This window comes from Coloeus monedula, assembly GCF_965178545.1.
Source record: "Coloeus monedula genome assembly, chromosome: 18".
Taxonomy (NCBI): Eukaryota; Metazoa; Chordata; class Aves; order Passeriformes; family Corvidae; genus Coloeus; species Coloeus monedula.
Genome location: NC_138798.1, coordinates 10,856,597 through 10,881,799, shown reverse-complemented (window position 1 = coordinate 10,881,799; position 25,203 = coordinate 10,856,597). Strand labels below are relative to the sequence as shown.

At 48.7% G+C, this 25,203-nt stretch overlaps 1 protein-coding gene across 7 annotated transcripts in view; it reads right to left on the bottom strand.

Moving 5' to 3' along the window:
- Window positions 1-1,122: 1,122 nt before the first annotated feature.
- PXN (paxillin) overlaps window positions 1,123-25,203 on the bottom strand; it is a 53,547-nt gene continuing 29,466 nt past the window's right edge. For 2 of the 7 annotated variants that reach the window (XM_082293747.1, XM_082293746.1), the window contains exons 2-15: window positions 21,299-21,525; window positions 20,691-20,806; window positions 18,690-18,829; window positions 18,109-18,310; window positions 17,484-17,619; window positions 10,053-11,072; window positions 8,987-9,253; window positions 8,044-8,451; window positions 7,381-7,461; window positions 5,083-5,253; window positions 4,565-4,738; window positions 3,921-4,002; window positions 3,420-3,568; window positions 1,123-1,475 (exon numbers count right to left, since the gene is read on the bottom strand). In XM_082293747.1, coding sequence (XP_082149873.1) covers window positions 1,209-1,475; window positions 3,420-3,568; window positions 3,921-4,002; window positions 4,565-4,738; window positions 5,083-5,253; window positions 7,381-7,461; window positions 8,044-8,451; window positions 8,987-9,253; window positions 10,053-11,072; window positions 17,484-17,619; window positions 18,109-18,310; window positions 18,690-18,829; window positions 20,691-20,806; window positions 21,299-21,525 — 3,440 coding nt within the window. In that variant the 3' untranslated portion in view covers window positions 1,123-1,208. Of the gene's footprint in view, window positions 1,476-3,419; window positions 3,569-3,920; window positions 4,003-4,564; window positions 4,739-4,883; window positions 4,952-5,082; window positions 5,254-7,380; window positions 7,462-8,043; window positions 8,452-8,986; window positions 9,254-10,052; window positions 11,073-17,483; window positions 17,620-18,108; window positions 18,311-18,689; window positions 18,830-20,690; window positions 20,807-21,298; window positions 21,526-23,219; window positions 23,360-25,203 lie in introns of those variants that run through there. The other 5 variants (XM_082293748.1, XM_082293750.1, XM_082293749.1 and 2 more) reach the window with 5 other exon arrangements.

Sequence of the window (25,203 nt, the reverse complement as noted above, 5' to 3'; positions counted from 1 at the left end):
AGGACTTGTTATACCAGTAACAGTCAATATAAAAGGTTATTGCTGTAGCATCTCTCAGTAGAACATGTTTAACAAGAGTACAGAAAAGGGAAATACTAAGGAGCTGATAGGTCTCATTAGCAAACTGGAAGAAGAAAGGATATAAATTTCAGATTTTTTTTTCTGGCTTCTTAAACCCTTCCTTCTCCCCAGTCTTGTGACAGATTCAGGCCCTGATAGATGGGAGAGTTTCAGGCCAGATAAACACACGCACGTCACACTCATTCATGACAGGGATGGATGAAAAAGGCTGCTCTGACCTCTCTGCACCTGTGTTTAAAGAAGGGGTGATGCCTCTTCCTCTCTCTCAGGAGCAGTAGGTGAGGGGAGCAGATGCCCTGAGCTGGCCTGGGTGCCTACGGAGCTGCCTGGCACAGGCTGTCCGCACAGCAGAGCACAACAGTGCTGAGGGATGGTCGAGACTTGCCCCACCTCCTGCTCCAGTGTGCTGAGAAAAAGGCATTGAGATAAGGAGTAACAAACTAGGGAAAAAAAGAAAAAACACCCCACACAGTAACATCTTGATTCCTCTTAGTTTAAAAAAAAAAAAAAAAAAAAAAAAGAGTAAGTGGTATTATCGCCTTACAGTGTAATGGAACTGGAGAGACCCTTGCAGGGTCTTGGCTGCCTGTGCTGATGCTCCAGTCTCAGGAAGTCACACACACCAAGTGACTCTGTGAGCAGAGCCAGAGTGGCACTGAGGTCACAGGGTGCCCTCGCTGTGCTGTCGCTCACCCTACACACGAGCAGGCAAAAGCCTGAGAAGGAGGTGTCAAAGCAGAGGGTTGTGTTGTCTGCAAGTGTCACGATTTGCTCAGAGAGCTGACACAGGCTGAAATGTACTGGCAAAGCCTCCTGCTGCCAGGAGGGGGCTGGGAAAATCTCCCTGTTGGAGCCCTCGAGCTAACCTCAGCTATCAGTCACACACACAGACACACACACAGCGTAATGAGGGATCTCAGCCTCTCTCTCCTGAGACACAGCAAGGGCGTTTCCAGTTTAATGGTCCATCTCATCCCTGGATCTACTGCCTCTCCATAGCAGCACTCCCCACCCCCCACCCCCCTCCTCCCCTGCCTGGTAAGGATCCCAAATCACAGTAATGTTCAGAGAGACAGAACTGCCAAGGGGGTGGCAGAAAGATGCTTTAGCGCCCATCTATGGTGCCTCTAACAGAAGAGCTTGAGGAAGCAGTTCTGGCAGTAGGGCTTGTCGTTCTGCTCTTTGAAGGTTCCTTTGTTGAGCTGCTTGAGGCAGAAGGCACAGACAAAGTGTTCGGGGTGGAATTTCTTGCCCATAGCAGTGATGCAGCGTCCTGTGATGGGCTTCTGGCAGCCGGAGCAAAGCGAGCCACGGCGCTCATGGTAGTGCACCTCACAGTAGGGCTGCCCATCATGCTCGAAGAAGCTGCCGTTGATGAACGGGGTGAAACATTCCTGCAGCAGGACAAAGCAAAGGGGACAGGTTGTTTGAGAAGCTGGGGTGGTGTGGAGGGGCAGCTCCACAAGTGTCCTCTGCTCTATGGCACAGCCCAACTGTGCTGTGGGCAGATGAACTGCTGCCTTTCAGCACTGTCCTGTTATCCAGGGCCAAATTCTGCCCATTGCAAAGAGTTTCCCAAAAAAGTCTGAGAAATGGACAGATACAGACACAAGCAAGGGAATTAACCAGCTCCTTTGCCCAGCTGGCTTCACTTCTACAAAGAAAATACTATGAATGAGCTACCAGATGTATCCAGCCAGGAAAAAAGAGAGCATTCCTCCCCTGAAATGGGAAACACTGCAGCACCTTTGCCTGGTTTTTTTTTCCTCACTCCAGCTTCCCCACAAGCGCAAGGAGAAGCAAGGACCAGCTCAGGCTTTCATGCAGCAGAATCCTTATGAGCATGGGACTGGTTCCAGCTGAGAAAATCAGGCACAATTAATCTTTATGAGTGACCTCTCCAGAATGGCTGGCATTAGACAGGTACAGTCTGCAAAGGATTGTCAAGCCTGAAACATTTCCACCAGTTACACATGGGTCACTGCTGGGAGAAACTGTTTGTTCTACAGTGCTACTGATGTTGAAAAGATATGGGGAAGAGCATACACTAGCTATGTGGTAAGAAGTGTCCAGAGCTGCCCCTCCCCCTCAGTGTCAGGCAGCTGAGAACACTTCACTGCAGAACCTGCAACAGAAGCACCTGCAACAGAAGCACCCACCAGCCTGGGGAGACTCCTCTCCTTGTGGGAGTGGGAAACTGAGGCAGCAGAGTAAGGGAGAGAGTTGAGGACACCACCAGATCTTACAAATATATCAGCACCAAGACCCAGAGGAGAAGCCAGTTTCCTGACTCCTGGTTTTGCTGTCCTCTTCCCCAGGGAGGACACTGAGTATCACACACAACTGGATCCCAGCATGTGGACAGGAGTCCAACAAACAGCATAGGCAGCTGAACACTTGCAATACTGGGGGAATGCAGTTTGCCTGCAGTGAGTCCAAGATTTTACTAATGCTGACAGTTATTTCAGTGAACAGTCTTTTCCCTCAGTCAGCTGAAAAGTTTGCTCTGCTTTAGCAGAAACAGGAAGAGAATCACATCTTGTGGCCTGGAAGAAATCTGTGCTGGCCCCACTAATTCAGGCCACAGCAGGGGGAAAGGAAAACAAAACTGCTTGATGAAGTCTCAATCTCTGCACGAGAAAGCATAGCCCCTCCCCACGCCCTAGCCCCAGTCAGGCACGGCTTCTGCTTCTTTCACTGCACACCACTGCAGGAGCGCCAGACAGTCCCAACAGGCTGGTGACCGTCTGCTCTGAGCATCACACCAGGAATCAGCAGGCTGTGGTTCTGACTGCTTGATCTGGTTTCTGCCTTTCTCTCCCACTCTACAAAACAGTGGTTGATTTGGCTCATCTCTTGGGGACTGTGAGAGTTAATATTTGCAATGCTCTCTAAAATCTGCAATTTTCCTGTTTACTATGCTTGTTGTATGGAGCCTGCCACTATTTCACCGATTTGCATGTTTGTCTGAACAAGGTCAGTCTCATTAGTTTACATTGTCAGATGGAGCACGGGAGGAAGATCCTCAAGATCTGATTGCTGAGGCAAGTGCTCAGAGAGCAGCTTAGCTTATAAGTATTTAAAGGTCACGGAAAATAACTCTGTTTATCTGTGAGCTGCTGCAGGAGCCCGTAATTGCAGCTGGGAACAGGAAGAGCAAAGCAACTCAAAAGTTTAATGTAAACAGGCAGAGAAAAAGAAGGTGTTTGGTTTTTAAGTTGTGGGGCTGGCTGCCCTTCCTTACCCCACAGACGCCTTTCCCTGATATGGGACCAGATGCCTCAGGGTGGAAACAAGAGGGGTCGTACGGCAGCAGCAAAGGACCTTGGGTTTCTTACCCGACAGACAAAGCACTCAGGGTGCCACAGGGTGTTCAAGGCAGAGATGTAGTTTTCCAGGATAGCCCGGGCACAGCCTCCACACTTGGGAGCAAACATATCAAAGTAGTCCTTGCGGCAGTAGGCTTTGCCATCCTTCTCATGAAATCCTGTCAAAGGAGAGGAGAGGCAAAGGGATCAGCTCCCCATCTTCACCTGCAGCCACACAAGCTGTGCAGGGTAACCTGCATGGGTAGGATCATCCTTCCCCCTGGTAACACACACAGAAGCTATAGCTGTTCCTTGTTCTGTTCCCTTCCCATCCCATCCCAGGCATGTTCTTCCTTCCCGGGAAGAAGCCATGATTACTGGCAGCATCCTTCCCCCATAAACAGCTCCCTTGGAACTCCAGTGGTTCCCCTGTGATGCCTCAGGCTGTCCCTCCAGTAGCAGCTCTTCCTTTACACCCTTGTCTGCAGTTCAGGGGGGAGACTGTTTTCCCCCTGCATAAACCAGCAATACCTTCAGGTCCAAAGAAAGCTCCACACTGGGCACAGAAAAAGTGTTCAGGGTGCCATGTCCTGTCCAAAGCCGTCACCACTTTCTGTTCAGAAGAAAACACAAAGTGCAGGTCATGTAAATGATGGCTTCAGCTTGGAGGTGAGTAAGGGGGGGCTGGAGGGAGGGGAGAACACATGAATGTTGGTGCTGACAAGAGCAAGCATTAAAATAGACTGTCCTTTAGAGAGCAGAGTCAATTCACCCCTGCCTCTGGCTCATTCGGACTTTCCCACTGCACACTTTTTTTTACCCTAAAAGGATCTTGGGCACTGCTTCCTCCCTTACACAGGGCCCCACCCAGTCCTCAGGACCAGCACTGGTGCCTGTTACCACAGGCTACCAACAACAAAAGCTGAGGAATCATTACCAGAATGATGGAGCAATGTGGAGTTCTGAAGGAACTTCAGCAAAGATAAGAGGGACTAACTCCACTGACTAGTGTAAGAACTTGACTGTGCCAAGTTGTTTCCCTTTCAAAGCAAAGACAAAACAAATACAGAAATTCCTGAACAAAATCTTCCACCCAGGACACATGGGTGAAGTGGAATTTTAACACCTAGACCTGCAGCAACTTGCCAGCACCATGATTCCTCCAAGGAACTCACATCAAGGATGGGCCCATTGCAGTAGTAGCAGCGTGGAGAGAAGAGGTTGTGATAGTCCTTCTCGCAGTAGGGCTGCCCATCCCGCTCAAAGAAGTTCCGAGACCCGATCTCCTCCTGGCAGTGGGTGCAGACAAAGTGCTCAGGGTGCCAGGTTTTCCCCATGGCTGTAACTACCTGTTGGGAAGACAAATTATGGAGAACAACTCTATCTCTTCCTCCCCTAGACCACATGACAAGATACCAGCTGGAGGTCAGCAAGAATGACAAGTTCTACTACTCAAGTGAGCCCTGGACTGGGGTAGCATGAAAACTGAATTACCTATCATCTCAGGAAAGGGCAGTCCCTCAGGGGCAGGGTAGAGGTCACTGGAGGAGCTTACAGCGTACCTAGCCAGTGGATAAATAGAGTACTTCAGTTTCTCCAGCATCTCCAGTCTCTTCAGCCTCACGAAACAGCCCTCCCCATTACTCCCAGCTGCAGTCCAAGGTTCAGCAATGAGGCAGCACCTTCAACTCACCTGCCCAGCAATAGGCTTCTTGCAGGCTCCACAGACACCTTTGGCAACTGTAGCTACACCCAGTTTATTCAGGTCAGACTGAAGACTTCCCAGCATGGTATCCAGCTGACTGCCAGGCTTGGAGGCTGTGGATGGAGGAGAGCTGCTCCCGGCTTTTCCCTGTGCCATGAACTGCAGGTAAGAGAAAACAAATACTGTAAGGTAAATGCTGCTGTGCTTATCAGGTAATTTCCTGCTGTTGCTGCCAGTGGCTCCTCTGCAGAGACAGACAGGAGTCAGCTACGCTCTCTGAAGAAGCTGGTGAGAGCCAGGATCAAGTACACACATGTATTCTGCCCATGCAGAGACATGCAGAGACGCTGGGATATGTAACAGCAGAGCTGCGAACTGAGGATTTGATTTTCCTTCACTGCGCACACAGCAGAAGTCATCAGCACATCCCAGGCACTCAGTACAGTGCTCTCTAAGCCTCTGGCAAAAATCTCCCTTTACCTCATCAGTTCTTGGCCTGCTGACAAAGCAGACACCATCCAGAGGGCCCCTCCTCCTCGACCTCTCTCCATTCCTATGCTCTTGCTCTCAGTTGTCTCTCCTCTCTAATAGAGATGCTCTTCTCTCACTCACCTCACCTCCCCTTTCAGCTAGAAAATCTTCTCCCTTTGCACCAACTTCTGCACATCTGTTTGCCAAGTCTCCCTCTCTCTCACTCTCAGGTGGTTCTCATCCCATGCCTGAACTAAGCAACTGGAAGCAGGAAGGAAGTAACTCCCTCCCAGTTGCCTGCTGTTTACCTACAGTGCATCCCCAGCAGACAGGGCTGCCACATGTATTGCCAGAGCTGGAAATGCACCACTGGGGGAAGGGGATTTGGATACTTGTCTCAGAGGCCATTTCTGAAACTCACACCACCACAGCACACATGGTGTGAAAAGGCTTCCCAGAGGAGCGGAGAAATGCTTTACTGAGGTTCATAACTTATAAACAAAGTGTATGTTCTCCTCAGCCATCACAGCCCCTCTGCAGACAAACCCCAGCAAGGAATTAAGAGGTTATTTTAGCTGACTTCGCACTGCCATAGCTACTGTCAGGTTTAGGGACACATGAAGAAGTAGGGTTTGCAGCAAGTGAAAGGGTAAATTAAAACAGACAAAATCTATGCCTGTGAACAACCCACCAGCCTGCTGCCAGCATAGCCAACGGAGCAGGGACACACTGAAGTGCTCCAAGCCTTGGCAGACCCTGCCCTTCCAGCCACAGGAGGAGCTCTACTCCCTGTCCTGCAGCTGCTTGTCCTTGCAGTCAACCAGTTTACTCAATGACAAATCCTGGTTTCTGCTCGTTTGTATAAAAATTCTCATGACATACATGAATTTAGCTGCTTTTACACACACATCCACACACTCCCCAGTCTTGCCTCACATGCAGCATGACTCTCAATGCAGCTTTTTTCCTCCTCTCTCCTCCCATAACTTGCAACCTCTCCTAGTCCAGCAGCACAGAGCAGCCCCATCACACCCCAGTGTCCTCAGCTTAAAACAAACCCTTCACCACACAGCAGACATTTGCTACCAAAAGCTGTTACAGTGACTGTTTCCAAAGCGCACACACAACTGCAAGGAGACTCTCACAGAGGGAGACAACAGGTTTTTGGAGACAAAGCCTGTCCAGAGCCCCAGGATAAAGCCCAGGCTTCCTGCATGGTGCAGCAGGAGGAAAAGGGCTGCACTCCGTGGAAAGAATCACAGCTTCTCTTGCTCTAGCCAGGGGTTATGGCCATGCAGGGCAGGCACACATGCCACACACAAGTGATAAATACCATCCAGGGAGAAAGGAGATAGGATGAATTCAGTATGTAGCAACAGAGCACTTCACCCTTGTAGTGACCTGTAGGGACCACACACTCCTGCCAGTCACGTCTGACCCCAGAGCAGGCACAAATACCTGTGCACACCTCAATTTCTAGCTGGCCTGGCCATCCAGCCTTCTTGAGAGCTCACAAATGAGCCCCCACCTGAAAGAGGTTTGTTTCCACCTCCTGCAGGTAATGCCTGCTGTTTGCAGGGGACACTCAGCACAGCATCCACATAAACTTATCATGCAAAGGCCCTTCAAATTCCCACCCTTCACCCATGAGATTTGCCATCACTCAAGTTCAGAGAAGGGCTCTATGAGTAGCAAACCATGCAATACAGGATATTATCCACATTAATGGTGCTGGGAGCTCCAGGAGCAGATCCCAGCACACTCATCAACCAGAAGAGCACACACCATGCTAAGGAAACAGAAGGGGGATCCTGCCTTGTCAGGGGCTGGGGGGCCCAGGGGTGCAGGAGCAGCCAACAGACTGGCACTGTGGACAAGGGGAGGAGCAGAGGTCACCTGAAAAGTACAACAGATCAAGATGCAGACGTGTTTCCTTGCTCACTGCTTGAGAGCTGCCTGTACACTAACACTGGACTGCACATATACATTAAGACTTCCCAGCACCCTGGAGCTACAGCCCTTCCCTGGCAGGAGATGCAGAACCCAGCTCTTCACCATGCCATTTCCTCCCCCAAATCCACTCGTACTGTGGACACCTGTCTAAAAGGGCAAACACACGAAGGACTGCTGAGCTACTCCTTCCAGTATGGATGTTCTGCCATCTTTTACTCCCCCCACTTCAGAGAGATTACGGCAGGGAAAGCTGCAGGCTGTGTTTCAGAGTTACCTTCTTAATCTCAGAGGGCAGTAAGAGCCCCTGCTGCACAAAGTGACTGTCAGGACACACAGGACCCACATATCCCAGCAAGTTATTGCACAGACATGTACTGTGTACAGCTGGGATTAGGTATTGTCCATGAGTCCTCTCTCCCATCCAGCAGTTCATACCAGGCTTTACCTCAACACTGTATCTACTGAGCTCTCAAATTACACGCAGTAGTTGGATTGGAAAATACTACTAAAAACACAGAAGCCTGCCTGCACTTCTGGGAAGAAAGCTTCATCTTCAGTCTGACAGCCAACAGAGACAACTGTCTTGCTGCTAGGAGTCCAGGTCTGGGGAGAACAGGAATGTCTGGGATCTTCATTAGGAGGGGTGCCCACAACAGAAACCACATGATAATCATTATCAGAAGCTTCCCACTGGAAGAGAGGCCAGGGAGCCAAGCTGAAGGAAGAGGAAGAGACTGGACTAGGAGCTGGGGTAGATGACACATGGGAAGGCTGAGGTGGGAGTGAGAGAAGAGGTGCAGGGCCAGAGACAGGAAAAGGAGCAGTGTTAGCAGGGACTATCTTTGCAGTTTCTTTGAAAGGCTGGAGCTGGGAAGAGGCTGGAACAGAGATTGTCCTCCTGGGGAGGAGTGGGGATTCTGGAGGAAAAACCACCTAGAAAGACACAGAGGAAGAAGAAAAGTGAATAAATCCAGAGAGGAACCAACAAGCACTTCCTTTAACAGGAAGGCTGGCTGCTACCAGTATGTTATCTGAGGGGAAAAAGCAGCAAGAAAGAGAACTAGAAAAGGTGCTGCTCTGTGTAGCTCAAGGAAGAGCACCATCTTATTCATCCCCAGAAAGCCTGCACAGGTACAGCACTGGGTAAAACAAAGTACGTCTCCATGTCAGGCTTCCCAGTGTGGTTTTAAAAATAGTCCCCACATGGACATCTGAGATGTGATAGCAGCAGACTGCATCAACAAACACCATCACCAGCTCCCTCAGATCCCACTCCAATTCTTAAACACCCAAAACTAGGACCCTGTGCTGCTTTCCTTCTCAGGCCAGACAAGGATGAATAGAAGGAGTTAGTTCTTCATTCCGTGTTGTTTAGGATGCTCAGAAACTCAATCTGCACCTCCACACAATGCTGCCTGGACAGAGGGACATGCTGGAATTCCCCAGCACGAGTGACCCTGCTTTCTACCTTCTCTACTTGCTGTTCACCACTCTGCTCTTCCCCCCGGGGCCTGGCAGTGACAATGACCCCCTCTGTCAGCCAAGCATCCTGGCTTTGCCATCCTTCCTGCTCCTGGTTATCGATGCCCAGTCTGTCCTGAAGCTCTTCAATCAAGCCATCTTGGGACTCAGTCTTGTGGAATATGGCAGGGCCTAGTTTACGCCTTGGAGAGAGGTCTCGAGACATTGGATGCACATTCGAAGTCTCTTTTGTCCTCTTGATTAAAGATTTAATCTAAATGACAAAGGCAATAGTATCAGCAGACAAGAGCAATGTCATAGCAAGCCCCAAGATACAAGAGCACAAACTCAAAGACATTAGTGACAACTGTGAGCAGGAAAAGTGATGGCATTTATTCCACAATGACAAATTTCCTCTTGGCACAGCCCAGAACAGTGACTCAGTGCAAGGAAAAGCCCCATAAGGATAATCACAGCAGCCAAAAATAACTGTCTAGAAAAGGAAGAGAAAGATTAACCAGCAGGAAGCCAAGATAAGAGGTGCAGCATGAGCACTCCACTGACCATTACAGAAACCTCAGCATCACAAGAGCACAGAGCTGCCTCTCTGTGTTTGCCCTTGACAGGCACAAGCCTCTTGGTCAGAGATGTCTGGTGCACAAAGTGTACTTACAGCACGGGAAGGAACAATAACAGCTTCAGCAATGAAACCTAAAAAGGTAAGTAGAGCAGAGGAGCTGCCATCCCCATCAGTGGCATGAAACAGCCCTTTCAGTTTCCTGGAGGTCTCTGTGGACTGAGCCTTACCCCAGTTAGGGAATAAAGTCCATTTCACAAGGCCAACCCTACAAACTGCCATGTTCTGTGCTGCTGAACCACATGCAGGAGAGACCACAAGATAAAGCCGGGGGTTCTGAAGCCCTGTGACATGCAGCTGTCATTGACACCACTCAGAGCTCATGCTGTTAGTGGAGGTGAGCCAGGCACGCTCACTGCACACACACACAGTTAGTGTACTGGCAGTACAGTCCTGGCTAGGACTCGCCCTACTCCTACATTCACTCAGTGCCTGCCTGGCCTGATGCAGAAATCCTCTCAATGGGTGGTTTGGAGACACATGGCAGATCCCATTCAGCTTTCCCAAAGCTTTCAGGAGATTCCGGAGTGACTGCAGAGCTTCTGAACTGCTCATTTTCCTGGTCTCCTCTGGCCTTGTTCATGTTATCAATGCCTGCCTTCCTAGGAGTTCTGTCTCTGCCCTGCCTCTTCTTGCCCAGATCAGGATTGGTTTCACGTAGCACTTCAGCTTTTAGCTCCTGTCCTTGTTCCACTACAAAGCCCAACTGGTTTTTAGTGTCGGGGAAGACATCCCACCAATCCAGGGCAACAACAGAAGGTTCATTAACAGAATCCAAAACGACGTTATTTGCATGCACCTCTGGCACATGTGCAGGCAGTGCAAGGGCCCCCAGCTCATCTAAAGCTGTTTTCACACTTCTGCCCTGGAAGGAAAGAGCTGAGTTGTCCCTGAGTGCTCCCTGTTGATGCAGCTCTTTGGGTACCTGCCCTTTCAAAGCATTTGAAATGGGTACACTTGAGATTTTGGGGTCAGTTCTCTGCTCCTTCTCTGTCTCTGCCAAGTCATACCCTAAGCCCCATGCCTCCACATTAGCAGATCTACAGAGAAGTTCCACACTGGAAGCTGGCACAGCCTGGGAAGTACTTCTGGAAGAGTCAGGCTTTCTGCTCAGGTGAACTAAGCTTGCAGAGGTCACCTGCTCCCCACGAGTAGCATAACCAGAGGAGCTCCGTGGTGGGGGCACAGGGACAGTTTGTGCTAAACCGGGCACAGGTGGAGGGGCAGCAGGATGCCCCGACGAAGGCAGAACTGCAGTCTCACTGCCTTCCTCAATGCAGGGGTCTGCTGAGGGGACAGATGTTGGCGCTGTTGAGTTCCCACTGTGACTTGCAGAAGGGTGTTTGGAATGGGACAGCACTGTTAAACTGTGGTGAGTGTTGCTGGAGTCTGCATTTGCTGAACAGGGAACCAGTTCTAGGGAAGATTCAGAAATCAGAGACATAGTGGAACTAGTCTGAAAAAAAAGAGATAGAAGGAATAAGGAGAGGAAAAGATAAAGACAGAGATAAGGAGAAGAAAAAAAAAGCAAAGAATTAAGCATTACAATAATCATGACTTCCAAATCAAAAAGCCATGTTGACCCAAAGCCTTACTTCCAAGAGTAAGGAAGAAAAATGGGACACCAAAGTGCAGAACCAGTATGACATTGTACCGATCTTCACGAGTTCTACAGCCACTAGGATCCTTTTCCTGTTGGGGTCCCTCCCCTGCCATGGAGCCCTGGGAGAGGGGCCCTGGGGGGGAGACACAGGGTTTCCCTGCCCCTGCTCAGCTTCATTCCCATTGCTTGGTTTGTGTTCCCTGATAACGCCAAGGACCCTGAGGTCCCGTGACTGCGGACTTCCTGAGCTGAGCCCCGGCCATGCGGCTGGAGAAATAAAGACCTCTGAAACATCTACCACGAATCTGTCCATATCTACTTCGGTTTCCACGGGACTCCTGGTTTGAAATACAATTGTTGCAGTAATCCCCGCGGCAACAAACTGGTGGAGGAATGCGAGCAAGACACCGATCCCTGAGGAAGATTCGTGAGTAACATAATCACTCTAGACCTCTCTCTTCTCATCTTGGTTTGGATATTCTCTCTGGACTATGGAAGAATCGTGGGAAATGGGGCTCTCTGAGCCACAGAAAGAAATGTACCTAGAAGTTAAAGGAATCCTTGAACACCAAAACAAAAAAGTAATGCAACCGGGAGATCTAGAACACTTTTTCATCTGGCTTTTCAAATGTTCTCCTGTATTTCTCGAGACTTACTTTTTGATATTGAACCTCCTGTATCTTGTGAGGGGTGTTTCTGGGACGAGATCTGGGATGAAGTATGGGATCAAAGAGAAGCCTTCCGTGCATACCTTATAATCAGGGAAGCTCTTGAGGAGCATTTCTACGGTCCTATTACCCCTAAAGAGGATCATACTTATCCCGTGGCTGAGGCCGCACGGCCGCCATCCCGGGAGCACACAACTGCAGCCGTGCCGGCGGAGGTGCCTGTGCTGGATGCGCCCGGCCCCCTCGGTAGCGCGCTCCTTATCGCAGACCCCATCCCTGCCTCAGGGTCCCCGGCCGCTCAACCACAAGTGAGGGAGCGATGCCGCAGGCGCCGCGGGTGCCGTGGGCCACGAGCAGCCAGGAACCGGGCATTGGCGTGGCAGCCCGCTCTGAGCACACGGCTCGGAGAGCCCTGCGGAGGGAGAAGCGGCGGTTTCCACAGCGACACGAGAAGCCGCGCAGCGCTGAGCCGGAACGGGGCCGCACCCAAAGCAGCGTGGAGTTTGCGGAGTGGAACCGCTCGCAGGGCACGGAGCCAGCGGCGATGGCAACGCGGGGCCGCGCAGAGCCCAGACACGCCGGAGCAGCGCCGCTCGGAGAGCGCGGAGCAGCCGCAACGCGGGGGCCCGGCCGAGACGTCGGAGTCGGCGAGGCAGCGGCCACGCGGGACCGGCAGCCACGACGAGCACGCAAGCACGTGATAGGAGGAGTTATAGCCACGAAAGTCACAGGAACTGTGAAATGGTACAATGTAAAATACAACTATGGATTTATAACACAAGATGATACAGGGGGAGATCTATTCATCCACAGAACTGCCATTAAAAGGAATAACCCTAAAAATTACCTGCAAAGTGTAGGAGATGGGGAAGTTGTACAATTTGATATAGTGCAAGGAAAGAAAGGTTTACAAGCAGCAAATGTTACTGGGCCTGGGGGTATTCCAGTCAAAGGCAGCCGTTATGCACAAAATTATAAACACTATCCATCCCAGCAGCAATTTCCCTACTCACAGCCTACTTCCCCCTTTTACCCTATACCCAATATGAACCCCTTCCTAAGTTTACCCTATCCCCAGTTTATTCCTAATCGGTTTTTCACCCCATGGTTCCCTATACAATTCCATTTCCCTACAATTCCTCTCCGGTACCGAGTGGGGGATGAAAAGGGGGAGGGAAGAAATTAAACCCTCTCCTGCCTCAGTTTCCCCACAGAGCATGCCCGGAGAGTTCTGTCTCCCTTCTGTCAGCCCTAAGATGTTCCAGAGAATCTGTTTAGACATTTAAAGACTCAAGAGGGTGGCTTGTTTTGTCTTTAAACTGTTCTTGTTATGTTTATCCAGTTGTTTTCATTCTCCTTTTATTAAAATAAAACGGGTGAGATGTTGGGGTCCCTCCCCTGCCATGGAGCCCTGGGAGAGGGGCCCTGGGGGGGAGACACAGGGTTTCCCTGCCCCTGCTCAGCTTCATTCCCATTGCTTGGTTTGTGTTCCCTGATAACGCCAAGGACCCTGGGGTCCCGTGACTGCGGACTTCCTGAGCTGAGCCCCGGCCATGCGGCTGGAGAAATAAAGACCTCTGAAACATCTACCACGAATCTGTCCATATCTACTTCGGTTTCCACGGGACTCCTGGTTTGAAACATAATTGTTGCAGTAATCCCCACGGCAACATTTTCCTGTGCCCTTCTCCTCAGTGACAGCTCAGTGTTCACTTGCAGCTGTGATGGGGGCATGGCACAGCCACTGCCACTGCTGGGAAGCCAGCTCCAAACCCAGGAATGTCTCGACTGTGAATAAAGGTCACAATAACTTACTCACAAGCCAGACATGTAGATTTTATATTCCAAAGCTGAAAAAATTCAATCATTGAATAGAACAAAGCATGACATTTTCTTCTTGATACACTAATAAAATGGTCCAGTTGGCTAAGTTCATGGCAGCGAAAACAAAGCTTCAGGGCATTCACAGCAAGAGCAGATGACATGGGCTTTGCTCTATTCACATCACTAATCTCACCTTGGAAGTGACACATACTGAATCTATACGAGTCTGCCAGTCATTCCATGCCCTTGTGAGCATTGCTTAGGTGGCAGATTAGCCTCTTCCTCTTAGGCAAAAGACTCCACATTGATACTGTAATAGAATCAGTATTAATTTTGATCCAAAAAAAAATCTAAAAAGAGCAACTAATACAGAGGTTTTGGGTTTCCTTGACTTACAGGATCTTTTGAAAACAAAAGCTTATGGGTCTTTCTTTCCCCACTTCCAGTAGTTCCTGACTAAACTCTAGGAGACAAAGTGGTACTACTCGTTTTTCTTAAAAAGAAAGAATCATAACAGCGACTTGGACAAGCTCACACAGCAGGTCAACCTAAGACCAAGACTGGGCCTTCTCAGTTTTAAAAATGCATCCACAAAGGATCTCCAAATCCAAGAGCTATCAAGACCTGCTCTGACTCTTAGTCATATTTTCCAGAGAAGGCTAAAGAAGTCAGATGCTTACGCTATAAGGTGGAGGGGCACATAACTTCCTAAGTCCCATGTATGCTGTCTCAGTCTCTACTCACCTTTCTGAGATACTTATAATGAAAAAAATGATATAATTAACCAGAACATGCACAAAACCTGTCAGTAAATGGAAGAATCATAACCTTCAGATGACCTGAGCTCCTGCCATGCTGATGGGCCAGGAGCTGGCACACATGCACACATTTGCAAAGTCACACCAGTAGTGCTACAAGAAGACTGTGCTCAGAAAGGAAAGAGCAACAGGAGACCAAATTTCATTAGATTGCTCTTCCCCTCAAGTAGCACAGCCAGGCCCACAGTCATAGCAGAAAGGAAAATGACTAGCAAGTATATTAAAATGAGGGAATTTCCCAATAGTGCCCTCGCCCAGTATTTTGCCTAAGCTGGGTACACCTGTGAAAGTAACCTGGTTTGATGCTGTGCTTCACACTTGGTTTCCAGACTTCCTAAAATGAAGTCAGTCATTTTCAAGGCAAGAGTAACATTTTGCTCAAACATCAGTATTTTCAATATATTGAAACCATACTAATTCCAAAATAAGAGCAATGGGCGAGCACCCAGCCGTAACAGAACAGTTAACTACAAGCATCCAGCTATGCAGTAAGCAGGCATCACATTACACAGAAATGGCAGAGGGTAAAAAAACAAGTGCATTAAGTAATCTCAGTGCCCGCTGACTGATGAGCCAGATAACCAAAATCAAATGGATTCTGTAAGCAAAAAGAAGGGGCAACAAATTAAAGTGAGCAAAAGATGATAAAAGGGTAATATATCAGCAACTTTTACTCTGGGGTATAAGGCAAATAAAGCACCAGTGCCTCCACTCCTCCCATCGCGATCTACTGCAACTTCTACCAACTCCAACTAATTACACATCATATTTGTTTTTGGTTTTTTATCCTATTTCCTGTAGTCACACACAGGTCCGGTACCTGAACAGCAGCCTTTCATCCTCCTCCTTTGCAAGGACTCCCCTTCTCTCCCTTGTATTCTGACACTGGTACAGATTAGAATACATTTTTACAGACAAGTTAACACCACCAGCTGGCACAAACAGAAGAGGTATAACCAAACAAAAAGGACTAAAGGGAAAATGAAGCAACCTGGAGGACAGGAATAAATGAAAGTAACTTAAAAACACTCAAAGACATCATTAACAAAAGGAAAACGATCACAGAAGCTATGTTCCTTGCGCTCCAGGAAGAATGTTTGGGCACAGATGAGCTCAATGCCTCACAAAAATACCAGTGCTGTGCTTAATAAAGCCCAAATCTTAAAATCTTGCCGCATTTCAATTTGTTCTCTGAAGTCAACTGAAAATTAAGCCAGAAAGGCAGGTGGTGTATTAGTCACAGCAGCTCATCTCTGTCACTCAGGTTTTACTGGAGATTCTAAAGCTTTTTCTCAAGAGTGCAAAGTACTGGAACACCGACACTTAAAAATGTCTCCTCCTTGGATCTTGCCAGAAAAACCTGTGCTGGGCAAGGTCATTCTCAGTTGCCACGAGCACACCTAAGAGCAAAGGCTGGGCCACACCCTGAGCTTGTTTCCTGATAAAAGCAGCAGGGGCACAAGGCCACAGTACTCAGCTTCCACAGCACATGGAAGGAGCAGGGCAGGGAATGCCAGCAGCACAAGTGGGAACTCCCTCCAGCTTCACAACACTGCAGTGTTTCAACCAGGCTGAACAAAGCTTGTGGCTATCCTGCACTCCACCCTAGGACCTCAGAAGGAGAAAAAAGGCAACACTAAGGTGTCAGTATTTGCAATTGATTAAACACACACTACAGTAAATCTAGGGAAAACACTGAGTAATTCCCAGATTCCACCAAATTAGGTGCATGTGCCAGGAATGGCAGACTGAATTCCATTCCAGCAAGCACAAGCCAAGTGAAGCTTCTCAAGAATGTGTGTGCTCAGTGCTGGGTTCTGAGCTTACACACTTGTCATAACTCTGGGTATTGTACTGACCTCCATGGGACCCACCAGGCACAGAAAGAACAGCAAACAACAAAGCTGTCACTGAATGTCCTGTACCTCTCCTCACAAAGCATTGCTCAGCTCTGGCTGCCCCACCTAATGTCATCTAGGAGGGGATGGAGTTCAGCACAGACAAGAAACCTCAAGCATCAAGCAGAATTTTTCATATGAGGATAAAACAAGAGAGCTAGGAACTGACTTCAGATTAGAAAGCAGATACGTATGTAAGAAAGGCAAACAAAGATTATCTAGTATATTTGCTTTCTCCATCTCTCTCAGAACAAATCCAAGTCAACAGATCAGTAAGACTATAAGCAAAGCAGCTGAAAGTAGAGTGAGAAAATATTTTTCATTTTGCTATGACTACGGGTAAATGAAGTCTCATGAAAACAACTTCCACACTTCATCATCTAGCGCAGGAATGGTAACATACCCACATGAATAAAGAAAAAGTTATTCAAGTACGTATGACAAGACTGAATAGTATTTGCTATCCTTTGCCCCCACAAGAAGCTCAAACTTTAATCCCATTTTGAGGCGAATAAGAGATTTTGTTTTAAGACAAAACCTTGGAAATCTCCTTCAGTCTGATGCAAAGGCTTCAGTGCTCACACCACATGCCTGGAATATCCATCCTCCTCAGGGAAAGCATATCAGGGTAGAAACACACTCCAGAGAGGAGAGTCATCCTACAGAGCAGAAGGGCCTGGTCTCTGTCAGTAAGCAGAGTGGTGCCCCATGCCCCTCTCATTCTCATTAAGTTGTAGCATAGCAAAATAATTCACTCTGTACTGAGCAGTAACAAAGTTCACGATCTTTGGCAAATAGACAAACTGCAGAATTGAAGGAAAAACAGATCCCAGAACTGCCTTACCCTGCGCCAGTGATGAGAATTTATAGCAGTCAAGGACACCTACAGCACCACTCAGAAAGCACAAATACACCACTAGAAGTTTATCAGAGCAAATGTGAGAGGTTAAGGAGGCATTCTGGAGATCACCCAAGGTCAGCAAATGTGGCTAACAGGCAAGAGAGACTGTGGTGGGTAGGGACAAGATGAAGCATTAAGCTGTCATGACAGGGTACCTTAAAGTCAGAGAGAGATGCCATCAGCTCATCCAGCTCTCGTGTAGCTGAAGAAGCAGAAATACGGGTCTGCTGCTGACTGGCGGTGACGCGCTGGGGGCTGCTTACCTCGCCCTGGCTCACAGTGATCGCAGGCCTAGCCAGGGAAAAAAATAAAATAAAAAATTTTAGAAGAGTGTGTTTAAGCCTGGGAGGGCACTCCTAGACTGGAAGTCCCACTGTTCCAAGTAAGCAGAGCATGAGGAGTTTCATCAGCACAGCCCAACCTGGCCCAGCTTCCCCAACACATGCAGACTCTGCCTCAAGTATGCACACACATCCCATCTGGTAAGAAACAGATGATGCCCAAACATTCATTTTGTCAGACGGGTGTTTGTCGTCAGCTGTAAATCTGAGCTTGAACAGTCCACCTCTTATGCATGACTTAGGCATTTTTTCATCCAGAAGTAGACTAAAAAGCACCAGCATCTTCATGCACCTGCCTGACTTCTGACCCTTTACAGAAAGCCCATCTTCCATCCGTCACTCTCCTGCAGTAGCTGCCCCTACACTACAGTCACCAGTCCCACAGGAACCCATCCCATCCCACCCCACCCAAGCCTGCAACCACTAAAACATTACTCACACTGGACTTGGCACAGAGCTCTCCAGCTCATCTAGCAGGCTCTCCACACTGGGACGCACATCTTCAATCCCTCGTGCACCATTTCGCTTTGGCTTTTCTTTTGTTGCGGGTGCAGCCTTCCCTCCCCCAGAGCTGCTACTCTCTGGGACAACATAGTGAGGGCCAGCCACACTGGGCAGTGATGGGCTTCTGCCAGCCTCATCTGAAGAAACAGGAGCAGAAAACAGCCATTCAGAGCCCCATTCCACAAACACACACACATGCTAATCACAGGCAGGAACAAAAAATTGTCCAGAAATCTTGTGGAACATCCATCTTCGAGGATATTAAAAACTTAACAGTGCAAGGGCCTGAGCAACCTATCCTAACTTCAAAACTTTAGTTAGAGGCAGTTTTGAAGTTGGCCTTGCTTTGAGCAGGGTGTTGCAGCTCAGACCTCAAGTGATCCCAGTCATACTAAATGAATCTTTGATTAAGGGCTGGAGGAGTCTTCCTCACTAAGGATGTTGGAAAGAAAAAGCCAAGCTACTATTCTGAGAATCAAACTATCCACTCATACCAAATGTCTTCCTATTCCTTACCTGCTGTGAAGCCACTGGCAGGAGTATGTTGAACAGCATTCAGTTCCAAAAGGAGTCTGTCCAGTTCTGAGAGGTTGCTGCCCAGAGAGGAGCTGGTCATTGTGGGAGATGGTTCTGCAGACTTCTGCTTGTTTGGGAAACTGAAGATAAAAGGGAAATGTGAAACTTCTGCATCAAGATACAGCAGAAGGATGGAGGGAACCTCACATTAGGTTCCCAAAGTTTACACATATGCTGTGCTCTTTTCAGGCTGATGCTTTTAGCTCTGGGGGGAAAGAAGACATCTGCTTTGTGACATGACTAAACACAGCCACTGCTGCTTTTGTAAATTACAAAAATAGCACTGATGGACAGGGCCTCTGATTTTAGGACTACGTGCTGCCCAGCCCTGTAGGAAAGAGTTAACTGTCTGCAGATCCAAAATGCACAGAACAGCAGCAGAACCATTAGCTCACATATGGGAAAATGACTGACACCACAGCAACCTCACCCTCCCTGAGCGAGGGAATGCAGGGCTAGCACAGACTGGAGAGAGAGAGGCAAAATGCAAACCTCAGATTATCAGCAGAAACTCTGAAGCAATAGGTTATGTGATAGCCTCTTGCAACACTCAAGGTCTCCCCAAATCCTCACACCTTTAATTTGAGTAACTCTATTCAATTTATAAGAAGGTAACTTGATATTATTTTCTATTGTGTTAAATACACATGCATGTATAAAGCACTGGCTGTAATTACTGCTAGTCTTATATGGGTGATACCATTTACCACACAGAATTGCCAACTGTTTCAAAGCAGAACTTCACATCAATGCAGTGATTTTTACAGCAGTTGCACTGTAGTAACAGTCTTTCCATTGTCAGTGGCAGGAACACTTTTTTTCTCCTGGTTTTACAAGTGAAGAAAAAACTTCTAATGCTGTAGAAGTTCTTATTTTATCAAAAAGACACTTTCCAAATCCAAAATGGGAACTTCTGCCTTGTGCACAGGACCACATTATGCTCAAAAAGTTAGTATCTAGCAGGCTTAAGGTCTCTGACACCAGCAACACCAGTGACAATTATGAATTCCATAAGGGAAGTTATCCTTCTCTCCAGACTGAAAAACAAAATCCACAACTGCAACCTGAGGAGAACATACTTCACGCCAAACCAACACACCAGCTGCAATTCACACCAGAACTGAGCCATGCCAGACCCTTGTTCAAGAGGACTTATGGCTGTAATTACCTTCATTTCATACTAATTGCATGCAGTCATCTGAAAAAATTGCAATTACTGTCTCCATTGGGCCATCTCTGGCTAGGCTGCCCAGAGAGGAGCTGAGCTCTACCCAGAATTAGTTCTGCTTAGAAGCAACTTCCTGCTCAGCAGAAGGAACTGGCATAGTTAGATTATGACTCCAAAGAAACACCAGTCTCCAAAGTGTAAAAAGGTGCCCAGGATGAACTTCTGACAGCCTCTGCATCACTCATCCCTATGTCAGCAGAAAAGTCTGTCTCCTCCAACCTCTCAGAGTGAGAACAGATGCCTTTTCAAGTGTAAACTTGTTATCTATCAATCACCTACTGAGATGGAGGTTTTAAGAAGTTTGAATTTACCTGAAAACTCGAGTCTCTGCACATCCCTCCAGGCCACAAGTACTGAGTTCCCACAGAAAAATAACCCAAAGGCCATCCACCTCCTAAAGAACTTTTGTGCTGTTTAACAGGGGAATGGATTTGTCACCTGTGTCTGGATCATATCCTTCACAAGACAGTCCAGATCCTGCTCTGTCTGACGGATCCTTAACCTCTTGCAGCTGAGCAAGCCAAGGGGCCAGGTCAATGTTTGAAGTGAATATGAAAGTTACAGTGGCATGTTACAAAAGAGGCAATCAAAACTGACACAAAGCAATGTAACACACACGGGAAGCACTGTTCGTTTCCACTCACAGAAGGCAGCTTGAGCCTCAGCAGGCTCAAGTCGTGAGTCAGGCTTATCTCTTAAAAGGGACAAGATACCTGTAGACGTGCTCCTCCTCACTGGCACGGGGAGAAGGAGAGCTGAGCCCGTCTCTAGGAACTGAGGCACTGGAGCTTTTGGCACTAGAGCTGTATATAGGAGACTGGGACTGAGGCTGTGGAAACGAGACTTGTGTTGGAAACAGAAAATACAAAACAAATACGTACACTACTGCACTGCAAACCGACACATCAACAGGGCAGAACAAAGCCCAGCAGAAATAAAAAAAAAGACCTGCTCTTTAGTCAAGCCGGTCTCTATCAGATGAGCTACACGAGCCAACAACTTTTCTCCCCTTACTTCAGATCTGCCTGTGAGTCGCAGCTCTGTGCTGGAAAGCCCCAGTCTGCTTTCCACAGGCTCAAGACAGATGACTAACACTAATCTCATCACACTACCATTTTGTCAGCACGACAATGACTTCAAATTCTTTTCTGCCATTTGTTCCAACCAGTTAGTTCTAATAAAAGCTCCTACCTCCCCCCATTTCCCCACTCTGTTCATAGCCAAATCCATCTTCGCTTCTTTCTATTCCCTCCTCCTTACTTTCCGGAGAGATCCTGCACCCACAAAACAAGCACCCTCCCACCCGCACGCACCCACTTACCTGCTGGTGGCCGTATCTGGGTGTGTTGGGTTGCCACTGGTCTAAGGGGTCGATCACAGTGCCATTCAGGGCCTCGTTGGAAGGCGGTGGGGGCACCGGGGGTGGCACAGCAATCTCCTGGTACGTGTGGTTTCCAGTTGGGTAGGAGTAAGGAGTTTCCTCCGTGAGAAACACTGGTCGTTTGGAGATATGTGAGGTGGTGGATTCCAGGTCTGCCAGTAAGGCGTCTGCAGGAAAGACAAAAAAACCCCAACAAAATGGTAAAAGCCTGGACTACAGCTTTGTCTCTTTCTTCTCATTCAAGGTTATCTGTATCAGAAGCTTTTTGGGAAGACTTTTCATCTAGGGTAATCTACCAAATGCCCTGAAAAACACTGCTGCTGTCCAGGAATGAATGAGTTAATCAAACTTCTACTACAAAGAAAACACCAGGATGTAACAAAGCAGCCAGAAAAGCTGTGTCAGTCTCAGATTTTTGCCTTAACTGGAAAACCACCCAACAACAGGGACCTGTAGTCTCATTGCACCCTGCAGAACTGCAACCTAGGCAGGCCTGTCCAGAGATCTACTCCAACAGGATATTGACACAGACTAATTACAGGCCCCACATCATCACAGATGCATTTACTGTGGCCGCAGGCACTGCTTTCTGCAGGAAACAAGATCTCAGGAGGTGTTTTCTCCAGAGTCCAAGGTCGTGGAAGAAGCATGAAACATTCAGATCAGTCCATCAGTGCAGCAGGAGAATGTGTTTCAGTTTTCGTAACAAAAAGCCCTCTCAGTACAGCATACAAACAGTTAACAAGTTTCCTGAGGCTGCCAGGTAAATGCCATTTCTTCTCCTGGAAACAATTCTTAACTAGCTGGGTGGAGACCGCTCACAAATTCCTGAAGAAAAGGAAAACTTCCACCAGCTAGAAACACTGTCACTCATGCCAGGCAGAGCACCCACGTCACATAGTTAGCACTTCTCAAAAATCTTGAAGTCCCCTCAGAAGTGAGGCATAAAAAGGCATTCCCAGCTTTCTGGATTTCTCCCTGCAAATGTATCCTCTGCCCATTCCCAACCCTGCACTCCTCTGTGGTGACTCAAAGGCAAGTCCTGACCTCTTGGACCTTCCACTCCAAGAGCCCACCCTGCAGAGCCCATTGCAGTCCCTATGGGGGGAACTCCAGTGAGCGCCTGCAGGTCTGTGCTGCGCTCACTTTCCAAAGAAAGCCTCCCTGGCCACGTGCCCAGCTTTCCACCGGGGCAGCAGCATCAGTGCACACCTCTGCAAGGCAGAGAGAGGAGTCAGCTCACTGGGGACATCTGTGCTCTCCGTGGAACAGCATCAGGACATACCTGGCAGGTCCCTTTGGAGATGTGGAATGCCACCAGAAAACAGTAATGCACCTTCAGCAGAATTAGGAGGGGACACTCTGTGAACCCCCCTGGATCTCCCTTCCCCCTAAGCAGACTCAGCTGTCCTCAGAGAGTCTCAGCAGGTCCCTTTGCCTGCACACAGCAGGTACTTGACACTCAGATTTGGGGCACAAGGGCTCAGCCTGAGCATGGCCATCCTGCAGTGTCCCCCGGGTCACAAGGAGCTGGAGCTGTCTGGTGGTACCAGAACAGCAACTGAGCAACTGCTCGCACTAATGGCTGCCCACCCACAGCTCCCCAGGCAGCACCTGCCAGCCCCGAGCCACTTCCTGAGCACAGCACTCCACAGCAGCCAATGCACTAAGCAAACCTTCAAGAAAATGTATTAGAAGAGGACAGTCCTATTGCATTACAAGATGAGGAAGGTGCCACTTTTATATTGACTCTTTTCAAAAAACCAAAGCATCACAAAAGAAAAAATAAGTGGTCCTGCACTCAGAGAGCAGAATACAGCCATTAGCAAATTAAATACTGTGTTAAATTATTTCTATACACCTTTCATTTAGTTAAAAAGATGCTCCAAACCATTAAAGTCACAGGATCTATCTTCCTAAAGGGAACCAAAATATCCCAGAAACAGATTCTCTGAAGGGAGACAAGCATTCTGCAGCTGGGGAAAAATGAACTGAATCTTCTTTCTAAGGAAAAGAAAAAAAAAAAAAAAAAAAAAAAAAAGGTTAGATTCCAGAGTGAAAGGCACATACCTCCAGGAAACTGCCGATGAGCTGCAATTCCTACAGTCAGGCAGGTCCTACGACTGCAGATTTCAGGCACACAACCTCCCAGAGCAGTGCTTGCCAAGAAGGAGTGGTTTTTGCTTCTCCTCTCCAATGACAAAGGCAAATCAAACTCCACCAGGAAGTGAAAATCCCGTGAGGATGTTGGGCTCCTCCGGCCCTGCAGAGGGGACCCAAACCATTTTTCCACCCTCCACCTCCAGCCCTCAGTGCAGGACCGGCAGCTGTAACCATCTCGCCACATAAATTCCCCTGCTCGGCTCCTCTCTGTGCTGATGATCCATGGGACGGACACCCGCTGCCTTTTGCTAATGACACAGAGCGAGCTCGGCTACACGCACTGGTTTACTTTTACAAGTCTGCGGAAGAAGGGAGGTCTGGAAATACCAGGAGCACTGAGCCCCGTGGCTGTGAAGGAGTTAAGATTAATGATTAACTTCCCCCATATCCTCCCCCTTCCTGACTTGAGCAAACAGGCAGAGCCGAGGAACGAGAAGCGGAGGGAGGAGAAAAAGGCTGGAGAGGAATCAGTCGGTTACTCAAACTAAACTACAACTTTACAACTGATACCGAAGCAGCTGCACGAAGGCACCACCCCAACCCGGCGGGACAGGAAAGGCGCTCACACACCGGTTTCCCGATGCCAAAGGACCTCTCCTTGTGCCTGCTCGCCCCCAAGTCCTACAAATCCGTCCTCCCCTCCCTGCGCCCCAGCCGCTCCAAGCTCACAGCCACGACAGACAGGGCTTCCCCATTCGCGTCCCTCCCCGTTGCTGTTCCCGGATCCAATCCCATCAGCAACCACACTTCCCTGAAACTGATGAAATGGGATATTGCGCCCGTTTAAAGGGTCCAACACCAGCAGCAGAACGTCCCCGGCGAAGGCAGGGTGAGAGTGACAGTGGCACCGTCCCACCTCACGGACATCACCCTGCCAGAGGGAAGCGACTCGCCAATCCACAGGCACGGGCTGCAGGTCACTCCCTTGGGGGTCACCCCAAGGAGTTCTGCAGTCCAGAGTGTGACTTGAGGCAATTATTCAAAACCCAACCAAAAAATTAACCAAAGGGATTAACATTTTGTTTTGCATGAAGCACTTCATCCCAAGAGGTCCCAAAGCACGGTGCATTCATTTAGGATTTGTGCAACTACCAGAAGACAATGTAAGATAAGAGATGAGGGGGAAGAAGGGAGATTTATTAATGGAAAAAGATGCATTGCTCTCTCTTTTACAAAAGGGAGCAGCGTCTGTAACCTGATGAACTGTGACAGGGATGCTGTCCCTTGTGCAGTGCTGCACTTCTCATCACAGCTCTGAGTTCACTACAGTGGCCGCTCCTTAAATGGACTATTAAATGCTTAAATAGAAATATTAAAGTCTCGATCGATTTATTGGGTAATGAAGTGTTCCTGCCCAAGGTGACCCCTGAGGGACAGTGCTGCAGGAGGTGTGAATCAGCCAGTTAGTCCCCACAGCCCGTAGGAAGCAGCTGACTGGGTCACCTCAAGGCAGTGAACTCGGGCCAGTGCCCACGGGCACCATCCATCAGAGGGCACCACCAACACCCTCACAGGGACAGAGCGACGAAACCCACGGCAGTGCCCAGCTTGGCAGTGCCTTCACCTCACCTGTTCAGCCCCGCAAGAGCCGGGAACCTGCCCCTGTTTTACGCACACAAACTCGGCGGTGCCACGTGTACCACACCTCCCCATCGAGACGCGCATCTTCACAGCAGCTACCG